The 20,000-nt window shown below is 35.8% G+C and overlaps 1 protein-coding gene across 12 annotated transcripts in view; it reads left to right on the top strand.

Moving 5' to 3' along the window:
* LOC139976953 (opioid-binding protein/cell adhesion molecule homolog) overlaps positions 1-20,000 on the top strand; it is a 104,051-nt gene that overhangs the window by 36,677 nt on the left and 47,374 nt on the right. For 4 of the 12 annotated variants that reach the window (XM_071985859.1, XM_071985864.1, XM_071985861.1 and 1 more), the window contains exons 3-5: positions 10,218-10,382; positions 17,708-17,839; positions 19,322-19,537. In XM_071985859.1, the coding sequence (XP_071841960.1) occupies positions 10,218-10,382; positions 17,708-17,839; positions 19,322-19,537 (513 nt within the window). Of the gene's footprint in view, positions 1-10,217; positions 10,383-12,856; positions 13,010-17,707; positions 17,840-19,321; positions 19,538-20,000 lie in introns of all 12 variants that reach the window. The other 8 variants (XM_071985860.1, XM_071985867.1, XM_071985862.1 and 5 more) reach the window with 2 other exon arrangements.

Below are 20,000 nucleotides of genomic sequence, written 5' to 3'. Positions count from 1 at the left end.
CATACAATCAGCATCCACAGCCTAGTGGTTAGGGTGTCCGCGTATTGGGCTAAAGGGGGGGGGGGGATCCCTTAAGTTCTTTGTCCAGACACTGACCTTTGTAGCTATTTCTTTAATACTTTTCTATAACAACCTCGTATATTCGCCAAAAATCGTCAAAGATAAAAGGCAAACAGTACATTGTATCCTATATTTCTATAATACTTACTAAGTTCACCTCGGAAAGGCACCTGATATACAATACTATGAAATTTTGAGTTTGCATTTATAGGTCTACACGCTGCCTTACTAAAATATCAATTCACTCGATTTTGTGCTGCCAACAATCGACCTTGTTTGGAATACAATTGTTGTTTGCTGTTTGATCCCGGCGAAACGTACACCTTAAAGGGTCTCAACATCACCCAAGACTCTTCTCGTAAAGTCTTCTAATGTTTCAACTCTTCTACCCGAGAAGAGGTTATTATACACAAGCAGTATGATGGACGAAGAGGACTGTGGAAGGTTTAAAAGTTGTTTCTCCAAAATACTTGACGGACGTACGTGTTATCAACGCCAATATGATTGGCATTAAATATTCAAATAAGCATTAACGAAATGTGTTTTGTGTATCAGTGATATATAATACATGTAACGATTGCAAATATCCGAGATGTAAGTTGATGTACTCTATAGGTATAAGTGTGTATATATATATATATATATATATATATATATGTATATATATATATACACACCAGGGACGTTGCTACCTAGACGATTCGTTGTGATTTTCCCAACGTTAAATGTAATCGCCATAACCACGCACTCAGTCACACAGAAAGTAGGTTTGCTATGCTAAGCAAATCTAGAAAAGGTGCTTGGGTCACGGCTACTGAACTCAAATGAATAATACAAGAACTTAATGAAGGTCTGACTATATTGACGTTAATGAGAAGATAATGTAATTAAAACTTCATGTTTTCGGTTGCTCAATATTGTGTTACGTGCATTAATTTTACTTCAGGAGTTATGTAGTCATATACAATGGTTGTTAGGTTATAAGCGTATATATACTCAACATGTGACAGGTACCAATACACTCAATTTGTTGCAGGGCATTCTATTGATATTCTCTGAGTTATCGGGAGTTACTCGCTTTTAACACAGCATATGGTCTATCTGACTTTCTTCTCCTCTCGTACACAAAGACAGATATAACTAGTACTGCAATTGTAATACGCAATATTGTATAGTGCGCGTGAAGTGCTTGTAGTATTACGAAGATGGCGGCTAACTTTGATAACCTTAAATTCGTTTAAAATAATTTTCCTATTTAACCAGAATAAAACTTAATAAAAAAAAAACAGCAGTAATTAGCTAACAAAGTAATACTTTTTTATAACTTAATTCAAAAGCCCGGAGGATGTGTACTCATCCATGGAAAGGACACACACAAGGTGCAGGGAAGGATTATATACGGTTTGGTAGTTAAGCTTTGATGAGAAACACCCCGCTACTTTAAGTTTAGAAATAAAATCCCACTGCGGTTGTTTTGTGTGATATGCAACCTTCACGTAGCTCGGAAAATGACACTTTGCTCACAAGAAGGCGCTTGACCATAATTAATCAAGATTTTTTTGTTGTTTTATAATTTAAAGATACTGTTGCTGTGAGCACGTAATGTGTGAAGAGTTATCAATCTTGTCCTATCAAAAGGGCTTAAGGTCATTTAAAATTCACACTAAAATCACCAAATGGAATCAGTTGGATAGAATTTTGTCGGAAAAGAAAGCGTTAAAAAATATGGAAAACTGATTACATGGTTATTAATATCTCATAGGAGACCTCGTTTAGAAGGCGACTTTGTAAATATTAATTTAGCCTATATCAGGTTAGCGAGTTGTAACGGTCGTTTGTTTGAGGAGCAGTTCCACGAAAATACAAAAGACAAAATTGTCCCTAGCTTGTTAAAACTTGTGTAGGATATCTTTTTTTAATTATATATAATAGTTTTGCTAGTAATGGAAAAGTTGCTACCTGTTTAGATATAGTGTTGCAGCAGTCTGAATTTTACATATATGTGTAACAGCGAGACACTTTATACTTTATGTCTTAGTTTAACTTCATTTTACTTGGTGTATCTCCTTTAAGACTTTCAAAATGAATTGTTCTCATTTCCAAAATTCTTTCGCTATCTCTTTATGCTCACTATCAGTTCGCTGGTGCGTGTCGAAACTTTAATCAGCTGTCAGTTCCAGAAAAGGCAAACTTCCATTCGAGAGAACAGACTTCTTTCTTTCCCCTTTCTTTCCTTTTCATCATCAATTGGATGGATTAGCGAAGTAGCTGTCATAATTCAGTCTGTCTGTTGGGAGATATCTTTCATGAAAGTCACTTCTTGGCTTCCGTCAAGTTATCTCCAGGGTGCATGCTAGGTGTGGACTCATGCATCATATTTGAGAGATGCCAGACCGAACACAAGAAGAAGAAGAAGAAATAGGAAAGGAAAAGACAATTCAAGATTGATACGGCTACAGTCGAAGAATTGAATAGTTTGTAATCGAGGGCGCTAGATATTCTGGTTAATTTCGTCATTTGAATAAGTTCCCAAAAAATACATACATCATATAAGAAAAAAGACAGAAAAGTCGCCAAAAAAGAGAGGGTAAAAGAGTGGCTATAGAAAAACCCGAGAAAATGCATGTATTAATGTGAACAGTAATGTGACAAATTGGGGGTACGCCCTTATTATACAAAATGTGCTTGATGGTTGTAGGAATATAGCAACGTCATTGGTAACCTAGGGAACGAGATATCGTTGTCATCATCGTAACAAGAACATTCGGTGATGCAAACTGCCTGTCTTCATAGTGTTACATGCGAGTGATTATCCCGTCAAAACTTTCACTAGAGTGTGTATGTGACAGCTTGCACAATAGTACCTGTTATCAAATACAGTTATGCTCTACAAACACCCGTTGGGGACTTGGCTATAAAGACAACGTCTAACAGTAACATGTAGATAAAAGGGGAAAATAGTACACATATCTTGATTGTGTGTTCCACTAATATACGTCTCTTCTCCAAATGCCAATAGGTAATTACCTCATACTTACAAGAATGTTATATTTGATGATAACAACTAAGTAACATCTGCCGTGATTGTATTGCTATAAAAGGCAATAAACGCACAGTAACATATATGTATATATGAAGAGGAGCAGCGTACATTGTGTTGCCTATATGACAATTCCAATGGATAGGCTAATATCTAGACTAACCTAACACTTACATTGTTAGTGTTATATGTGATACATGTAGTGTAATATCCGTGTTAGTGAGTTATCACAGTCATTGTCTAATGGAAAACAAGAATATAAAGATACGTAGTAAACAAATAAAGATACGTAGTAAGCAATATACATTGTGTTGTCCGCATATTGTTCCTATCTCCAAACGTTCTGTGAGAAATACCCGGCCTGCACTTACACTAGAATTATATAACATACTGAATACAGTAATATCTGTAGTTAGCAAAGTGTCTAGTTCATTGTCCGCCATTGTTAGTCTCTTCATAACATGTCTGGGAACAATACTTTATAAAAACATTAGGGTTATATTATGATACTGAATAAAGCAATTTTTTGTGGGATTTGGCTATAGTCAATTTTTAATAGCAACTGGAAGATACAAAAGTGTGTGGTGTTTTTAGCCAGTATACTACTCTCATTGGGAATATCTGCGGGAATTTTGCAATAACAGACAATGTCTAACAGCAACATGATGATGAAAATAAAGCAAAGCGCCTCGTGTTTTCCTTGAGTGATTCTCCCATCAAACTGTTTACTTCGGTGTGTGTAAAACGTTGTACATTGGACACGTTAGCTATGATTAAACATGCACAATGTAAAGGTATATGCAAATTTCTGACATTGCCTAACAAGTATAGATAACCATCCAAGCGGCTGAAGTTAAGTCTATTCGTTTGTGTAAACATGGTAAAAGATGAACAATATACCCTTATATGTCACTAGGCCTATATTTAATACCATATGTCTTATTTAACGCTGTAGAATGTGCATAGACTTAAAATAGAGTCAATGACAGTAAACATGAAACCAAACAAAACCGTGACGGCAGCCAAATACGCGGTGTTATTTATGTTCGTTTGTGCTATTCTGCTCCAATATCAGTGACCAATACCATAATTCTTTCAATTCTAACATATATGATACTTTGTTGAAGAAACGTCACCCAACGAAAGAGCCCACACAAGCTTGATATGATACTGCATATTGTAATATGTGCATGCATGGATTGGACTGAAGCAGATACGAACATATAGGTAAAGGGCAGCAAAATGTCGGGCGTTTGTCAGACAGCTATTCTCTCATCAAAACATCCCGGCACTTCTGTGCGACACCTTGTACAATTATACCGGTGTCTGATAATAAATGCTGCAGATACCCAAAGGGAATTTGATCTTTCAAGGGCAAGACGCAATAGTTACATACGGATAACAGAAAATATGGTATACTTATAGTGCCAGATATTCCCTTAAAGGAAATAACAAAACGTACTATGGCAAGGTGGTCCCTGATGTCACCGTGACATTTGTTCTCCTAAGTCAACGCTTACTTTCCCTTTATAATCTTGTGGATTATTAGCCTTTGAAATTTATTTATTTTTAGATATTGATTTAAATTTTATTTTTTAAAGAAGAAATTAGGTTCTTCTGTTGATTAATCTTTTGTACATTTAATCAAGCATATAAGGATATTTACAAATACCAACTAGAATCAGAAAATCCTGCCTTTAGAAATTCATATATGCGCCTGTATGGCTTTCATTTAAAAGTGCAAAGAGTTTATTCATTCTAAATAGTAAGCTTCGACACTCCTATATTCCTTGAATTTTTGTTATTGACTTCCTAATGAGGCCCTTATTTCTGTCTTCTTTTTTATAAACTCCAAGTTTATGAAATTTGACTGAACTGCTTTTCACATTGTCGAGACAAGTTTTTCATGGTCTGAGTGAGTAGTAAGGATTTAGTAAGGAAGTAAATCGTTTAGTTCTTCACGATTTGAGAACAAATGTAATTGAAAATGAAGATCGGCTCGACTAATTCGGTAGCTTTCATTGATCTAAACGTAGTAACGAATTCGAGAGATGGATAGACATTTCTCTCGATTTACGGTAAAACACCCAAACAATGTTTTGAAAAGACAAGCCTCATAGCCATTTCATCTACACCTTCGTTGCTTTCTGGGAAATAGTAAGGAGTCCACTCTCGTTTGTAAAACACGATATGCTATAGACCAAAATATTATTAAAGCGTTACAAACATATACGTCAATGGGTAGTTTTGCACATTTTTTTCAATTTGGTTATTTTTCCCTCCTTAAATATTTTATTGCAGATTCCATTATGTAAGGGCTACAGGGCACAATTGTTTTTATGTACTAGCTATATAAATTACTAAGCAAAGGATGCGGCAATAATCATGTGTAGCGAAATGCCTTAATTGCGTATAATCTCTTCCAGGCGATACTCTGGTATCAATAACCTACTAAATTGAAACAATTCCAAATTTGAGTGTAAAAGTTGAATTGGAAGCCACCCAATGTGTAAGTTGTAATCCATAAGCCCTTGCGGGCTTCTCCCACATTTGTGGTCGTTTAAGTGTCGTAAAAATAACTACTGATTATTATATATTATTTTTATTATTATTATCAATATGGAGGTAATACCTGGTTTCCTCGAACACGTTTTTTTCGAGAACTTCCTCTGATGGCGTACATTGCTCCCGCACATCAGCTTGCAGTGTTATAGCGATTGTTATAAATGTTGTGACAATGTGTAACTATACATATTCAAAGTCCCCAAACTCTCATATATGACATGCTTTGCATTGAAACAAGATCTGGAGAGTTTTGACATAATGTTTGATCATGTTTATTTGCGCAAACTGTTTAAATAAACGCGAGCAAATTATATTATTTATTATTAATCTGCACCTCGTCTGCAAGTCATCTACTTGTTAAAGGCAATGCGTAATCAATCAAATTACTATGTAGTTAATAGATCGGCTTCTTCGACCACGTTTACAATCGAGGCAGTAGGTATGTTGTCGACCAATGCAGCGAGTAGGGGAACGTGGACCTTAATCTAGTTATTTCCTTTTCCCTATAAGTTGTGTTTTACCATAAGGTATAATTAAATTATAACCAATGCATATATCTGTGGTCATTTGAATGAGGTTTACCACAGTAGTAACATCAAATAGATTGTGCATGTATTCAGGACATTGAATATATATTTCACGTTTTGATTCTTCTCGAATCAAAACAAGTAAACTCATCATTTTATATCTGCGATATTTTTATTTACATTTGTATATTAATTCCATTTATTATGTACCATTTTTGTTAAACTCTTTTTTCATCCCCATCTTCGAACTTATGTTTATTTTAAGGTGGAGAACAGAAGTTATGTGACTCATGTTTTGCTCAATGACGCTAATGACGCTACATAACCATGTAAATATAAATGAAAAAGCCGCACTACCTGTGCTCAATCGTTTCAAAGTTAAGATACTAAATTGTCAATGAGATTCACCATAATAAAAATAATAAATCTGCAATATTCGCTTACGTTATGATTGTTTGACCAAAATATGAATTGCCACGTGACTGTTTTCGGCATGATGCACTAACATTACTTTTATGTATTATATTACATCATGTATACATATGACATATGAAAAAGCGGTCACATTACATTTAATGTTCAAGAGACATGTCATTTTAGCGTTCCAAAAGACACATAATTTGACAGTGACATCAAACATTAGTTACAAGAGTACCAGCGTATTTATCCTACGGACATATTTTTTTTCACAACTTCCTCATAATTTTGTATATGATTCCTTGGGCTTCAATAGTAATTGCAATAATAACTGTTGAAACGCATGTTGTGTTATAGGTTAACAAGATTCTGCTTATTCCAATTCGTCTTAATGTGTCGAACATTGTTTTAGAAAAAATCATTTTTGTTCGCAAAGTGTTACATTATCAAATTATTGCCATTCCAAAACCTCGTATCTAATGTCATTCGATATACATTATGCCCTGAGGACGTGGCTTTTCAGCATTTTGCTTTGTTAAATGTCAACATTATAGTATCCCTTTAACATTTCTAAGTGTCGGTGATCATTTTGCAAAGTCTGAGCTTCCAAGAAATCCTTTTGATAAGTTTTTGGAAACTTTAAATAAACAAGAGCGCAAATTTGCATTCAATATACTGATGGACTTTAACGAAATCCGCTAATGCACGGGGCCCTCTTAGGGAATCGTTGTAATCCAATTTAACGTCTTTTCGTCTTTCAGAAACGATAAATAATATTGTTATCAAATTCCCTAATTCGATATCTGATTCTGTAAGATTACCAAGAATAATCACTTTTCACAACTGAATTTGTTAATATAGTCAACAGTCGTTCTAAACGTTAGCATTGACAGCCTGAGGATAACTTTGTTACCAATTGTCATCATGTGAACACTGCTGATTATGTAATAACATTACATTTATTGACCCTTTTGGCGTTCTATATCCAATAAAATAAAACACAATCACACCAAAATAAATCATTTGTACAGTTAATACATTTACATATGGTTAATTTGGCGCTTCCTCTCTAGACATTAGGGTGTGTACCCACGAGACAGTGGCATGTCTCGGGTCGATTATGATGGTTAAAGGCTTGAACATTTAAGGTGACATGTAACATTATTGTGATTACATTCTGAATATAATTGACAGCTATTTGCGTGGAGCATTCCATATGATGACATATAACAGTGTACAGGTCTAAAGAAAGGATAAAATTAAGCCATTTCTATTATACCTTTTGAATTATAAACCTTCCCCCATTAAGGCATGCCTATGAATGCATAGTTGATAACGCATAACTATCGTTATAATTACTTTAAAATTTCTTTGTTTTCAAATTGTTCTTTCAAGCTTTTATGCTTGAAAAAAACTGTTGCCATTCAATAACAGTTTTATAGTCAAATACTGTTAATAAGGTATATACGGAATTACAATATACAGTGACATCTAAATTCTATAGTGCTCGGTAACAATAAATTGCATTCATAAAAAAAACACGATTTCTTACATCTCAATTTTACTGACACATTCATTTCGATTAAAACACATTTCATTTACATAATTATATAGAGCTATTAACCGTCAGACACAGACCAGAAAATATTGTGTTCCATGCAAATTCTTGATAGACAAAGTATGTTTATTGAGGTATCTTTTCTTTCCTTTTACCGGGGTTCATCGTTGGTACTACCCTGAGGCCTATACCAATATAATGCTAACTATTACTAAATAATTGCCATTGGAAAGATTTATTGTGTGTATCAAAAACACTTTAATTGTACATTTTTTGTTTGTTCAATGATTATTCTTTCATTTATCATTTTTGATCGTCAAAAATCAGATGTTATTTTCTTTTTCATTTGACCGTCAAGTCACACGTTTGTCCACAGAGTTCAATATCTTAAATCATAAGTCCCTTTTCAATGTTTGCAGAAGAAACCATTTATCCCATTAACTGTATCAAAAATTGTAGAACACAACACAACTCATGTCATTAACATAAGCAATTACGAAGAGAATAACATGTTATGAGGATATTCATTATAATAAAAACAAAAATTGAATAAATAACAAAAGTAGCGTTCTACTATAGGAAAGGGAGAAGATATAGTAACTAGTGTTTTACGTTACTCATCATTTACCTGTGTCCTTTACCTTATTCAAACCTATCTACCTTAGCCTATTAACTGGTAACATTCTTGCACTGCGCCCTATTACCCCATTCCAAGGTCAATTAGTGATTAGTTTAATGGGACCGTAACATATTAATCAAAAGTTATTTAAACAAGATCTTGTAACTACCAAAAAGCAGTAAAGTCTTATATTTAACAAAACTGTTATGTTTCACGTAGAAACATGAGATAATACTTACTATAATAATAATACTAAAATAATATAATATTATAATAAAAATAATACTAATAATCATAAAACTAACTATAAATGGAGTTAATCTGAAGCATACAAAGATATACAAAGATATAAGTAGTCTACTTGCATGGATATGAAAACGAGCCTGAGAAACAATGCACGATTTCGACTCGATCTTTAATCATTTCCATTCCACATATCTCCTACCCTGATAGAACAAATTATGCATGATGCCGTGATGAATATGCATGTAATGCTATTATTGGCGATATGCATAGTCACCAAAACGGAATACATGGACGTTTCTTATACTTAGCATGAGAAAGGTGGCTATAGTAATCACATATTATGCCAGGCCTGGAGAATTCATGCACGTTAACCGTAAGGAGATTTAGTCTGGAATGATGCTTCGATCTTCGGTGACTTGTCCTATTTCAACCAAATCTGAAAGACCCTTTCCGCACTTGAAATTACAAGACCCAAACAACTTAAAAAAGTTATTTTTTTTTATCTATCATTGGTGTTCTCTCACTACCAAAAGAAACAGAACCAATGTACATAGACACTGTGCTGTATATAGTCGGTTTCTTTTGTAATTAAGAACCGTGTCTAGCCATGGGGGTTATTTTGCAGGCAAATATTTTGGCTTGTAAATGGTATTCGTTTCATGAAGAAAATGGTTCTTAAAGCCTCTTTAAGTACATACCTAATTTAACTAATTTGATTACAGAAATTTATAATATAGCCCACTTTGCATGTTAAGATCGGGAAGTAAAATTGACATGATATGCTTTGAACTTATGAACTAAAGTAATTGCATTTTCTCTGTAAGAGGATTATCCTTTTCTTTGCTTTTTCTTTATTTCTCGTCTGGTGTTAGGTAGAAAGGTTACAATATATAGATAAACTTGTATGTGAAAATGTATTATGAAAGTAGGGTACTAAAGTAACATAGTTTAAAAGTAATAATATTACTCTTCATAATCAGCCATAACCATCTAGCTTAAACGGTAATCTGCAACAGCCTCTAAAACATGACTTACAACCAAATCATATAGAAAAAAACAAGTTGTGAAATGACTCCATTCTTTCATATTTTTCTTTCGGGATTGGGGTGTGGATTAACAGAGAATGGATTCTTATTTTCCCCCTTTAATGTTATATATGACTTAATTCTTTATCTCTGCCATTAGTCCGAGCAAATGTTATGCTGGTAATAGGTACCACTGCCATAGTACCATGGAACCCAGACGATACCAGTAACTGCATTTACAATCGGATAACGAACAGCAACAACAAATCCAGTGTATCTGATTCCCTTTTTGACTGTTTTGATCAATCGCAAAACCCTACGGAAGGTTTGTCTGTCTACATAACTGTTGTGTGTGTGCTCGTATCGTTGATTTTTAACTGTTGTTAGTGGAGTTATTTTTGTTGTTATTGTGTGTTTTCCCCTCTTTTTAAAGCTCCACAATGTTGTTCTCTGTCTCTATGGTTGGTTTGTTGTGCCTATGTAATCTAGTTGCAGTGCTCCTTTGCAATCGGTTTCTTATCATAAAATACACAAACAATTCATAACCCATTGTCTTGAAAAACTGTATAAGTCGTATTTCCTATTTTAAATTTTTTCTTTTCCTTGGACACTTTTTTGGGGAGGTTTTGTTTGATACCAAAATGTTGCAAACGTATATGTCCACACAGAAAAGCAGTTTCTTCCACTAAGGCACGAGTCAATTAAAACGTAACTCAACACACAATCGTTTCTGCACAACAGGACATTTGGATTTTGATAATCCCTATATAATCCAGTTGATCTTCTACAACCTTTACTGAATATACATTTCCAACAGTTAACCTTCCTTTTCTTCGAAATAAAGACAACATTTCTCTAGAGATCAATAAAGCGAATCCCACATTCTTATTCCGGTGTTTAGGCTATTTAGTTTCTGTTAGATAAAGACAATAACCCTATTTCCCATGTGTGGCATACACAAAACTTCCAAATTTGCAGAACACATATTGTGGCCTTTCTTAAACCGTTGCTTCCGCCCCGTCCCCCACCTACATGCGTGCTTCCTTCGTGTATTCTGCACGACCCCAATTATATTTTCCCACTACCATGTGCACACAGAAAACGTCACAATTTACAGATACTGAGCCCTTTCTTAACTTTTTGGTGTCCACTCCATACCAGCGCCCCCCCCCCCCCCGGCCTTTCTCCTTCCCGCAATCCACCTTAATATGTGAGAACTACCGACAAGTTTCTACAAAATAACCGAGAACTAAAGAACTACTATGGAATTAGAGAGAACTATTAAACTCAATTTTTATGAAGTTAAGTGAGACCTGCAGAATACAGTTTCTATAACATTAGGTGAAAACTACAGAACACTCTCTTTTAGTAAAATCAAGCGAGCACTACAGAGTATTTTGTTTCTATGAATTTTGGTGAGATCTACAGAACAATTTCCATGAAATGAGGGAGAACTTTGAAACTCAAGTTCTATGAAATTAAGGGAGAACTGCAGAACACAGTTTCTGAGACATTAAGTGAGAACTACAAGTTTTTAATTGAAAATAATTAATCAAATTATAGGTACGAGCTGCAGGACAATTTCTATGAAATGAGGTTTGCGAATGGCTTAAACTACAGCTGCTCTCGTGAGATATCGCAATACCCTGTCAGCTTAAGAAGCCATACAGAATAATTCAAATGCATCGAATAAAATAATTAACAGAATAATAATTTCAAAGTAAAACAAAACTGTTTATCCACTAAAGAGCCTGTGTAAGAGACTGTGTAAAGTAAGTGGGCCTGACGTTTCGATCCTAGCAGGATCTTCTTCAGAGGCTGAATGACAAATCATTCAGCCTCGGCATTTAGCCTCCTGCTAGGATCGAAACGTCAGGCCCACTCACTTTTACACAGAATAATAATTATATTATGTCAAATGAAACAGGTGAAAAAATGTTGATGACGTCATATGTTATATTCTACGATACACTGCAACAACATCATGGACATTAACATGGAGGGGGCGGGAAGGAAGGATGAGGGGGAAGGGGTTCTAGAAACATAATTAGGGGTGTGGGCTGCCTCATCGTTAACATCATATTGTCGCTTCAAGTTTAATGAAAAAGGGTTCGATTTGACAATTTTTATTTAGAAAGTTTTCCTGAAGCAAATCCAAATCCAAAACACAACACTAATTGCTTGAATATTGTTTGTTTTCAATTCACATTTTCAAAGCTGAAAATAATAACGTGATCCGATTAACTTGTTGCTTTCCTACCATTTCAATTGTCTAGTCTTATAAACAAAAACACCATAATAGTTTTGCAATTAGTTGAGAAATAGGAACAACAGCGTTTATTTTACTTTTCTTAGATGTTGCTAACCAGTAATTGCAATATATAACGTAATCAAGTCGAAAAACAGAAACAGAGAGAAATTTTTGTATTAGCAAAATGAGCAATCAGCGTTTTCTCGATCGCTTTAAAATATAAGAACATATTAAAACCAAAATCAAAGTTAAACTTCTCCTCGGTAAAGTGAATAAAAAAAAGTAGATATAGGCAGGTAAGTTGAGAAGAACAAGAAGAAGAAAGAGAAGAAAGAGGAGAAGAAGAAGAGGAAGAGGAGGAGGTCGAGGAAGAACCGTACGAAACAGTTAACAAGCCTGGATTAATATTTATGACTGATATCGGGAATCAACTGGTTCACTTTGTCGACTTCTCTCATAGCTTCGAGGATGGCGGACCAATCCTTACTTTTTTGTTCCTCGTTTTGTGTTCTTAAATCTCGAAAGTTACTTCTCTCGTTTCTCTTCAGGCGAGGGTTCGAATCAGAGAGTTGTCCTTATCGGCTCGACCGTTTACCCTGGACACAAGGACCTTGATGGCTGCCTGCATGACCTACCCCCGGGGATACAAGTTGTAGGGACACAGGTTCTGAAATGCTTAACGCCTATTACTACACCAAAAAGTATGCAGATTGTTTACCTACTCATACGAAACAAAATTTGTATAATACCATTCTACATGACGTCTTGTGTCCTGTCTTTTTTTTTCATGGCGTGTCCTATGATTGAACTAACTGCATGTCGTAAATCAATGATGATTGTCTCTTTTTGTTAATTAAAGACAAAATAAACCTAAAAACAAAATTAGATAAAAGACAAAAAAAGGGGAAAAAATACACTTTGTGTAGTTTACAGGACCGCAGTGGGGTCAATTGAAGCAATGGATAAAAACAAAGGATTTTTTTTTACTATATTCATCGATAGAAATAAAGCAGATGGGTCATAAAAATTCAGACTTGTTTCTTGGGTTTGGAAAAAGAGAAAGATAAAAAAGACAGAATTGATAAAATCAGGCAAAAAAGATAATTATTGAAGAAAAAACACTTTATTGTTTTATTCTCAGTCTTAGGTTTATCTATCATTAGTGCTCTTCTTTTGTCTTAGAAACATGTTATATAATGGGATCTAGTTGGGCGGGGGGGGGGGGGGGCGCTAAGTAGCCTTGTTTTCTTCAACAGTTAACAGTTCATTCAGTTTGATTTTTGTTTTATAAGACTCTCAGAGTGTATGGTATCATATTAACCAATCATATTGGTTTAACAAAACTGCTCTCGTTGCGAAATACTAACCATCCATTCACCTTTCATAACACTACTAACACACTGGTTCCTTCCCCCTTCTCTGACTAATCCGATGCGACTATGCATGTACTATATTCTTTAATGCCTACCTCTTACTAATAATTCATTTATCTAATCTCTTTGTATATAATATATACATTTCAACTCAAATTCAATAGAATCTTGTTGCTTTTTCTATATGTATCTTGTGTGAATGATTGTGTTAACATGCTTGCTGGCATGATTGCATGCCATCAAACAACATATATTGTCTCAACTATAATATATTCATCGTTCGTAATTGTAATTTACTAATATTTGTAATTCCAATGTTAATTGTACTGTCCTAACATGACTAATATGATGATGGTACTTTATCAATAGTACTTAGTACCTAAAGTAGATTGATATAATGTAGGATACCAACAGGTAAGTACAATTATATGTGTTATAGTTTTTTTAAACAATCTTTAACGTTACTAATCTCGTTCTTGTTTTCCATATACTTTTATTGCCATCTTATGACATAGCCTACTTGTATGGGTAACTTCGTCTGTGGAGAAAAACACCAGCCTCTCATACCCACTTTCATCCCTACCTCCCTCCCTCCCTAAGGAAAGTATCTTACTTCATTTGAAAGATATCTCACGAATTTATTGTAAATTTATGCCATAATTATGAATTCACTAAATTTGATGTTTTTTTCTGCATCCAATATTCATTTCTTTCATAGATATGGATAATTCTAATGCTGATTAAAATAATATTGAATCATGTTGGGCGTGAATTATTGCTACACTGTTTTCAATAACAGCAATGTTGACAAACAAAAAATCGAACTACAAAAGCAATAGGAAAGTGATCGAGTTCATTTCCTAGTGGCAGAGTGACATTTCACATCTCACAAAATGGCGGCATCCCTGACAAAGATTGAAATCCGTCATGTATCACATGTTGTACTTCTATAATAAAGCATCTATATCTATATTGAAATTTGTGAGGTTTCCTTTGCCTTTATAAATGATAATGTGTCATCGTCCAAGAAAACAGAAAATAAACAAAATGGCTGCTTTTAACCAAAACATATGCTTAATATCTGAAATCCTTCCTTAAAGGCTAGATTTGCTGATGGTATCGTCTCCTTCGTGTAGACTTAAAATGAATCAATCAACCGATTCACACACACAGAGTATGATAGTAAGTAATGTAACTTCTTAAAGTTTTGTACCACAGTAAAAACTGGATCGTGCATGCTGACAAATCTGATAAATCCGTAACATGTGCTATTAGGTCTACAGAAAGAATCGAGGATTGTGTATGATCCGGACAAATGCATCAAAATGGATTAGTTTGGGATTACACATATCCTCAGTTCTTACAGTAATCCTATGAACACGTGTTACGGATTTATAGCACGATCCTGTTTCTACTCTGGTACCAAACTTAAAGATGTACAGGAATTACTATGTTCTCTGTGTGTATCGGGTGAATCTATTACTTTATATTAACTTATATTAACTTAGCCAAACAAGATATTCTATATTCATAGAAAAAGAAAGCATAGCCACCCACTAATGACATTCAGAAAATAAAACAACTTTCTTGATAAATTTGTAATGACTTGTAAATATGTTTTGAAACCCATGGCAGTGTTATGTTCCCGCCTGAGTTTTATATTCGTATCTCAGATATTGACGTAGCGTCTGAGATGTGTTCAGGGTCATTTCTTTAAATATTTGAAAATGTCAAGAAATAATCAAAATACCAAATTATAAATATCTATATATATATAAATATATAAAAAATATTTTACAACGGTCTATGACAAAACTGTGTACCTTATAAATTCACCGTTAAAACTTTCGCTTTATGTTTCAAGGGGATGTGAACAGTGTTGGCAATTCAGTCTTTTGTCAGTGTTTGATCAATTTTTATATGAATATTAATATCTACAGTTTACATTCAACTGCCCAATTTATCATAGTCAGGCTTAATTAAGGATTCATCCTATAGAAAGTACATATCCATGACCAAACGAAGACAAGGCTTCCTACTTAAATATCCTCCACCAAAAGAAGACCATTTTTCTATGGATATTTTCCTAGCAAGCGTGTAGATAATTGAGAGTCAGCTATTGTACAACCCATATTTGGTATACAAAACAAAAACGGGAAAACCTTTTTGGAAATAAATATCTTCTATATCTTCTTTTTGAAACATTTTTTTTTGTAAGAAATCCTACGAAGTAAACTCTGAAATTATGGAATTGAAAAATAGAGACTTAAACCAAAACCGAAACCGAAATTGATTTTCATACCCTCCAAATAGTTGACATTGTCGGAATATTGAAAATAACTCTGATGAATTATTAAAAATATCGTTAATATTTTCTAGTCTCTACGTAGGACTTTCTCGCCGTGTCAAATTGATTTAATTACCCCTGGGAACAATATCGCATCTACTCAAAAGGAGCTGCCACCCCCAAGAGATATTATTTATTAATTGTTGAAGGGTAATCTTAATTTTACCAGTCTCCCTCTCTTAGTTAAAGGGTTAGAACTAGGCAAAATTTGGGGAGTTCGCGGAAATCCTTTATATTGTTTAGAGAAATGATATCGAAGCCAATAATTGAATATTATGTGACCTTGGAAAGAGCTTCTGATGGATGTGTGTTGATGGATGTTGGGAAGTGTTAGGTTCTAATCACTTTGCGGCTATACTACTCTATCAGATATAATATTGACTTTCATATAGATTGCGTCGCTAGCAAAGTTTTTCGTTCAAATAATTTATCGATGGCAAAATGGAAAATTTCAAATGATTTCTTGGTATCAAACTGAATCCTTCCATGTAATTGATGCAAAGCCATATTGAAGGTAGGCTTGAGGGCGGCCTTGGTTTTTGATCACATTATTGCAACTAACCTGTTAAAAAATTATCGTCACCCGGTCGGGAGGGATAAACTGACGAAAACGGGGTTATATAGTGAACCCAGAAAAGGATTAAAGCTGAAAGGTAAACTGTCCTTGTTTGAGTTATACTACCGCGTTCATAAGATTAGACATTCGTTTCGAAAAATTTTAGTTAAATATTAGGAAAACTTGAAATAGTAATGAGATATACTGGCTGACAATGCTAAGTTATAATATATCTCATTACTAAATAACGCGATGATCTTGAGCTGTATAGTGTAGGATGAACGTTTATTACATAAGTAGTCTGTTTTAATTAAAGGTTGATGCAGGATTTGACAACAAAAAAATGCTGGTTGCTGCATCATCTCTCATGTTTAGGTTCTAGGGTCCCCTCACCCTGTCCTTCCCCTCTTCTTCCCCCTCCCCCACAAAAGCAAATGGTGCACTCTTGTGCATAGCCTATTTGAGTTATTGTTACGTCTATCATTAGGATTTCACTATTTGGTTTTGTTGGATGGAGGGTGAAGGGAGAGTGGGTGGGGGAGGGGTACACTCTCATATCAGTATCCACACCTTAGGCTCACATAATTACGACAGACAAAAGGCATGTCGAAAAATTGTAAACCTCAGAAGGAGGCAACATCTTGGCGTTATTGAAAATATTTTGAAATTTCGAATTGAGGCCCATACGATAAAGAAGCACAGACAGAACATTGCTCGTGTCATTTAAAGACATAACTTTCAACATGCGATTACAACAGAGATCGTACCAATACTGTGAAATCGTCCGTTCAGTTGCTAGTCGGGTTTGTCCTCGACATAGTTTTCTCCGACATTATTCTCTGGTTGTTTATAGTTTGAAAGACTGCAACGCAATCCTCACATCAGTATTCAATTCAAAATCGAAGATCGCAAAGAAATGAACAGCGATTGTAGAGCATAAAAATATGTTTAGTGAAGACTAACCTATGTGAGACAACCAACACGAATAGCCAAGTTAAATTGAGCCTCTTGCAAAGGTTTGGGCCTAGTTATGGGTTCCTGTTGATTTACATGAAAGAAAGAAAATTAAATTAAAACAGTTCTTTTTATGTTATCTAAACTCTCTCTTTTTTATCTCCTTCAGCTCCAGGAGATTCGCCAGGCTTACCTGGTGGTCAATCATTTGTTGTAAGGAACGAGGGGGAGGAGGCCATTTTCACCTGTACAACGATAGGCTTCGGCACAAACGACACCTTCGGGTGGACATCTCCGACAGGTATACGAATCAAGCTCGTGTTGTGAGCACTTTCACTAACTAAGACTGCATTTGTCTGCAAGTACGCAGTATTGTAGTGCGCGTTAACATTAACAATTTCGAGGATGCAATAAACCTTGCACAAGATCGTGATACGTGGCGGAGGTTAATCACTGAGCATGTAGGATAAACGAGACTCAACTTACTACTACTACTAATACTACTACTTTCGGTTGTTCATGGTGTTATCTGTTGGTCGGACAACACACCACATGGGAGTATAGTCTTGTAGGTACCCACAAAGTGAGGGCGCTTGTGAGCGCCGCGACAGGCTCGGAATAAGTTGGCTACGCAGCTAGCCTTAGAAAATGCAAATGTACAGAGACAATGTGAAACTTTAAGTTTCAACGTTCAGTCATGTGGGTATCGTTCATTTGGCCAATAATGCAATAATATTGTACGCGCACTACAATAATAACAATTCCCTTTGATACGAATAACGGTACAAGCATGAGACAGAGGTGAGGGCAGTATTGAAGAACTTAGCATTCAAAGGCTGCGTTGGCTAAACTACGAAGTCTTCGGCTTTGAGTCCATCGTTCCTGTATGTTGCCGTGTTTGACGAATCTAACCGTAATTGTAATAACCAACTTTGCAATCTGTGTTATAGTCATTTGCCGACTTTGCAATCCGTGGTCCCCCTCAGAATGTTGCAAGGTCTGAAATCAATTTCGGGAAATCAAAAAGAGGGAATGGGGGGGGGGGTGGCAATCCCCCGACTACCGTACATAGGAGCTAAACTTAAATGAAAGGATTTCATAGAGATTAGAGAAAGGGTGATTCCAATAAAGTGTGTGTTTGTGTGGGGGTGGGGTGGGGGTGTTATCCTCCCCCAGCAAAACAAAACGTGAACATTTACAAATCAAATGATGCATTCTGGGGAATAATTTACCGAATAGGACTATATTAAGCTCTTTACGAGATAAATATTCCTGATCATTTGTGTGAGATTAAAAAAGCGGAGTTGTACATCCATAGCAGTGTCCTTATTGTCCTTAGTGTCCGTCCCTCCCCCCCCCCCAAACGGGCTGACTGTAAAAATTACCCGACTGAAACAATTCAACCCGACTGATGATAGAAGATGGAAGACTATCTTTTTGGTCATCATGTGTTAATGTTTTCCCATTCTTCTGCAGAACAAAGACTTTCTTGTGGTAGTAAACAACTTCCCGTTTTTGAAATTATGGAGAGAAAAAAAAAACAATACTGCTGCGGTAGTGTTAGTGACTACAATTGCAAAATTATTAACCAGTTGTTACAGATATGGGTGGGGAAGATGAGAGGATGGTAAGGGATTGGGCGAGAGAGAGAGAGAGAGAGAGAGGGGGGGTGGAAGCAGCTGCATGGGGAGGGGGAGAGGTGGTGGTGGAGGTGGAGGGAGAGATATATCTGCAAAATAAATTCACGATGAAAGTAATATTAATGTTATTCTTCCTATTTCAGGATTCTTACCATTATACATGTGGCGAAATAACTTGGCCATTATTGGAACAACGTCCAAACGATTCTCCTTTACGTCGACTAACAAGACCGTCTGGACGATGACGATTTCTGACGTAAGAAAACATGATGCCGGCGTCTACTCCTGTACGGTGGGGTCTAATCGAGTCCATGAAGATAGCGGATTCCTCAAACGAAGTTACAACCTGTCAGTTCAGTGTAAGATAACTTTTGACAATGGGAATCGGTCCTCCCCTTCTCGCCCCTCTTGCCCCTAGCGCCCCTCGCGCCACTCTCGTCCCATGAATTCCAAGTATGACTCAAGTACCACGTACTTTAACAGAACTACAACATTGTTTGTTTGCCAAAAGCGCTTAGTGGAATGAGTATATCCGGAGGTAGGAGGATAGTGGCCGCATGGAGGGGGGGGGGGTGAAGGGTAGGGGTGGGGGTAGGCGCAGTGCAAGGGAGGCGCAGTGCAAGATTGGTACCAGTTCTTATAGGCTAGGGTAGATCGGAGTGTGTATGTATAGCAGACATGTAAGTATCGTCGTTCGGAAACTCCAACCAGTCATTTGAGGGGTTTTGGCATAGGGCTTTTTTATGCAAAGCAAGCACAGTATGCGCATGCCTGGAGGCACACCAGTTGATATTCTGAGTCCCGCTACCCTCCGACCCACCC

This window comes from Apostichopus japonicus, chromosome 12, assembly GCF_037975245.1.
Source record: "Apostichopus japonicus isolate 1M-3 chromosome 12, ASM3797524v1, whole genome shotgun sequence".
Classification (NCBI taxonomy): Eukaryota; Metazoa; Echinodermata; class Holothuroidea; order Aspidochirotida; family Stichopodidae; genus Apostichopus; species Apostichopus japonicus.
This window is presented reverse-complemented; position numbering and strand designations above follow the sequence as displayed.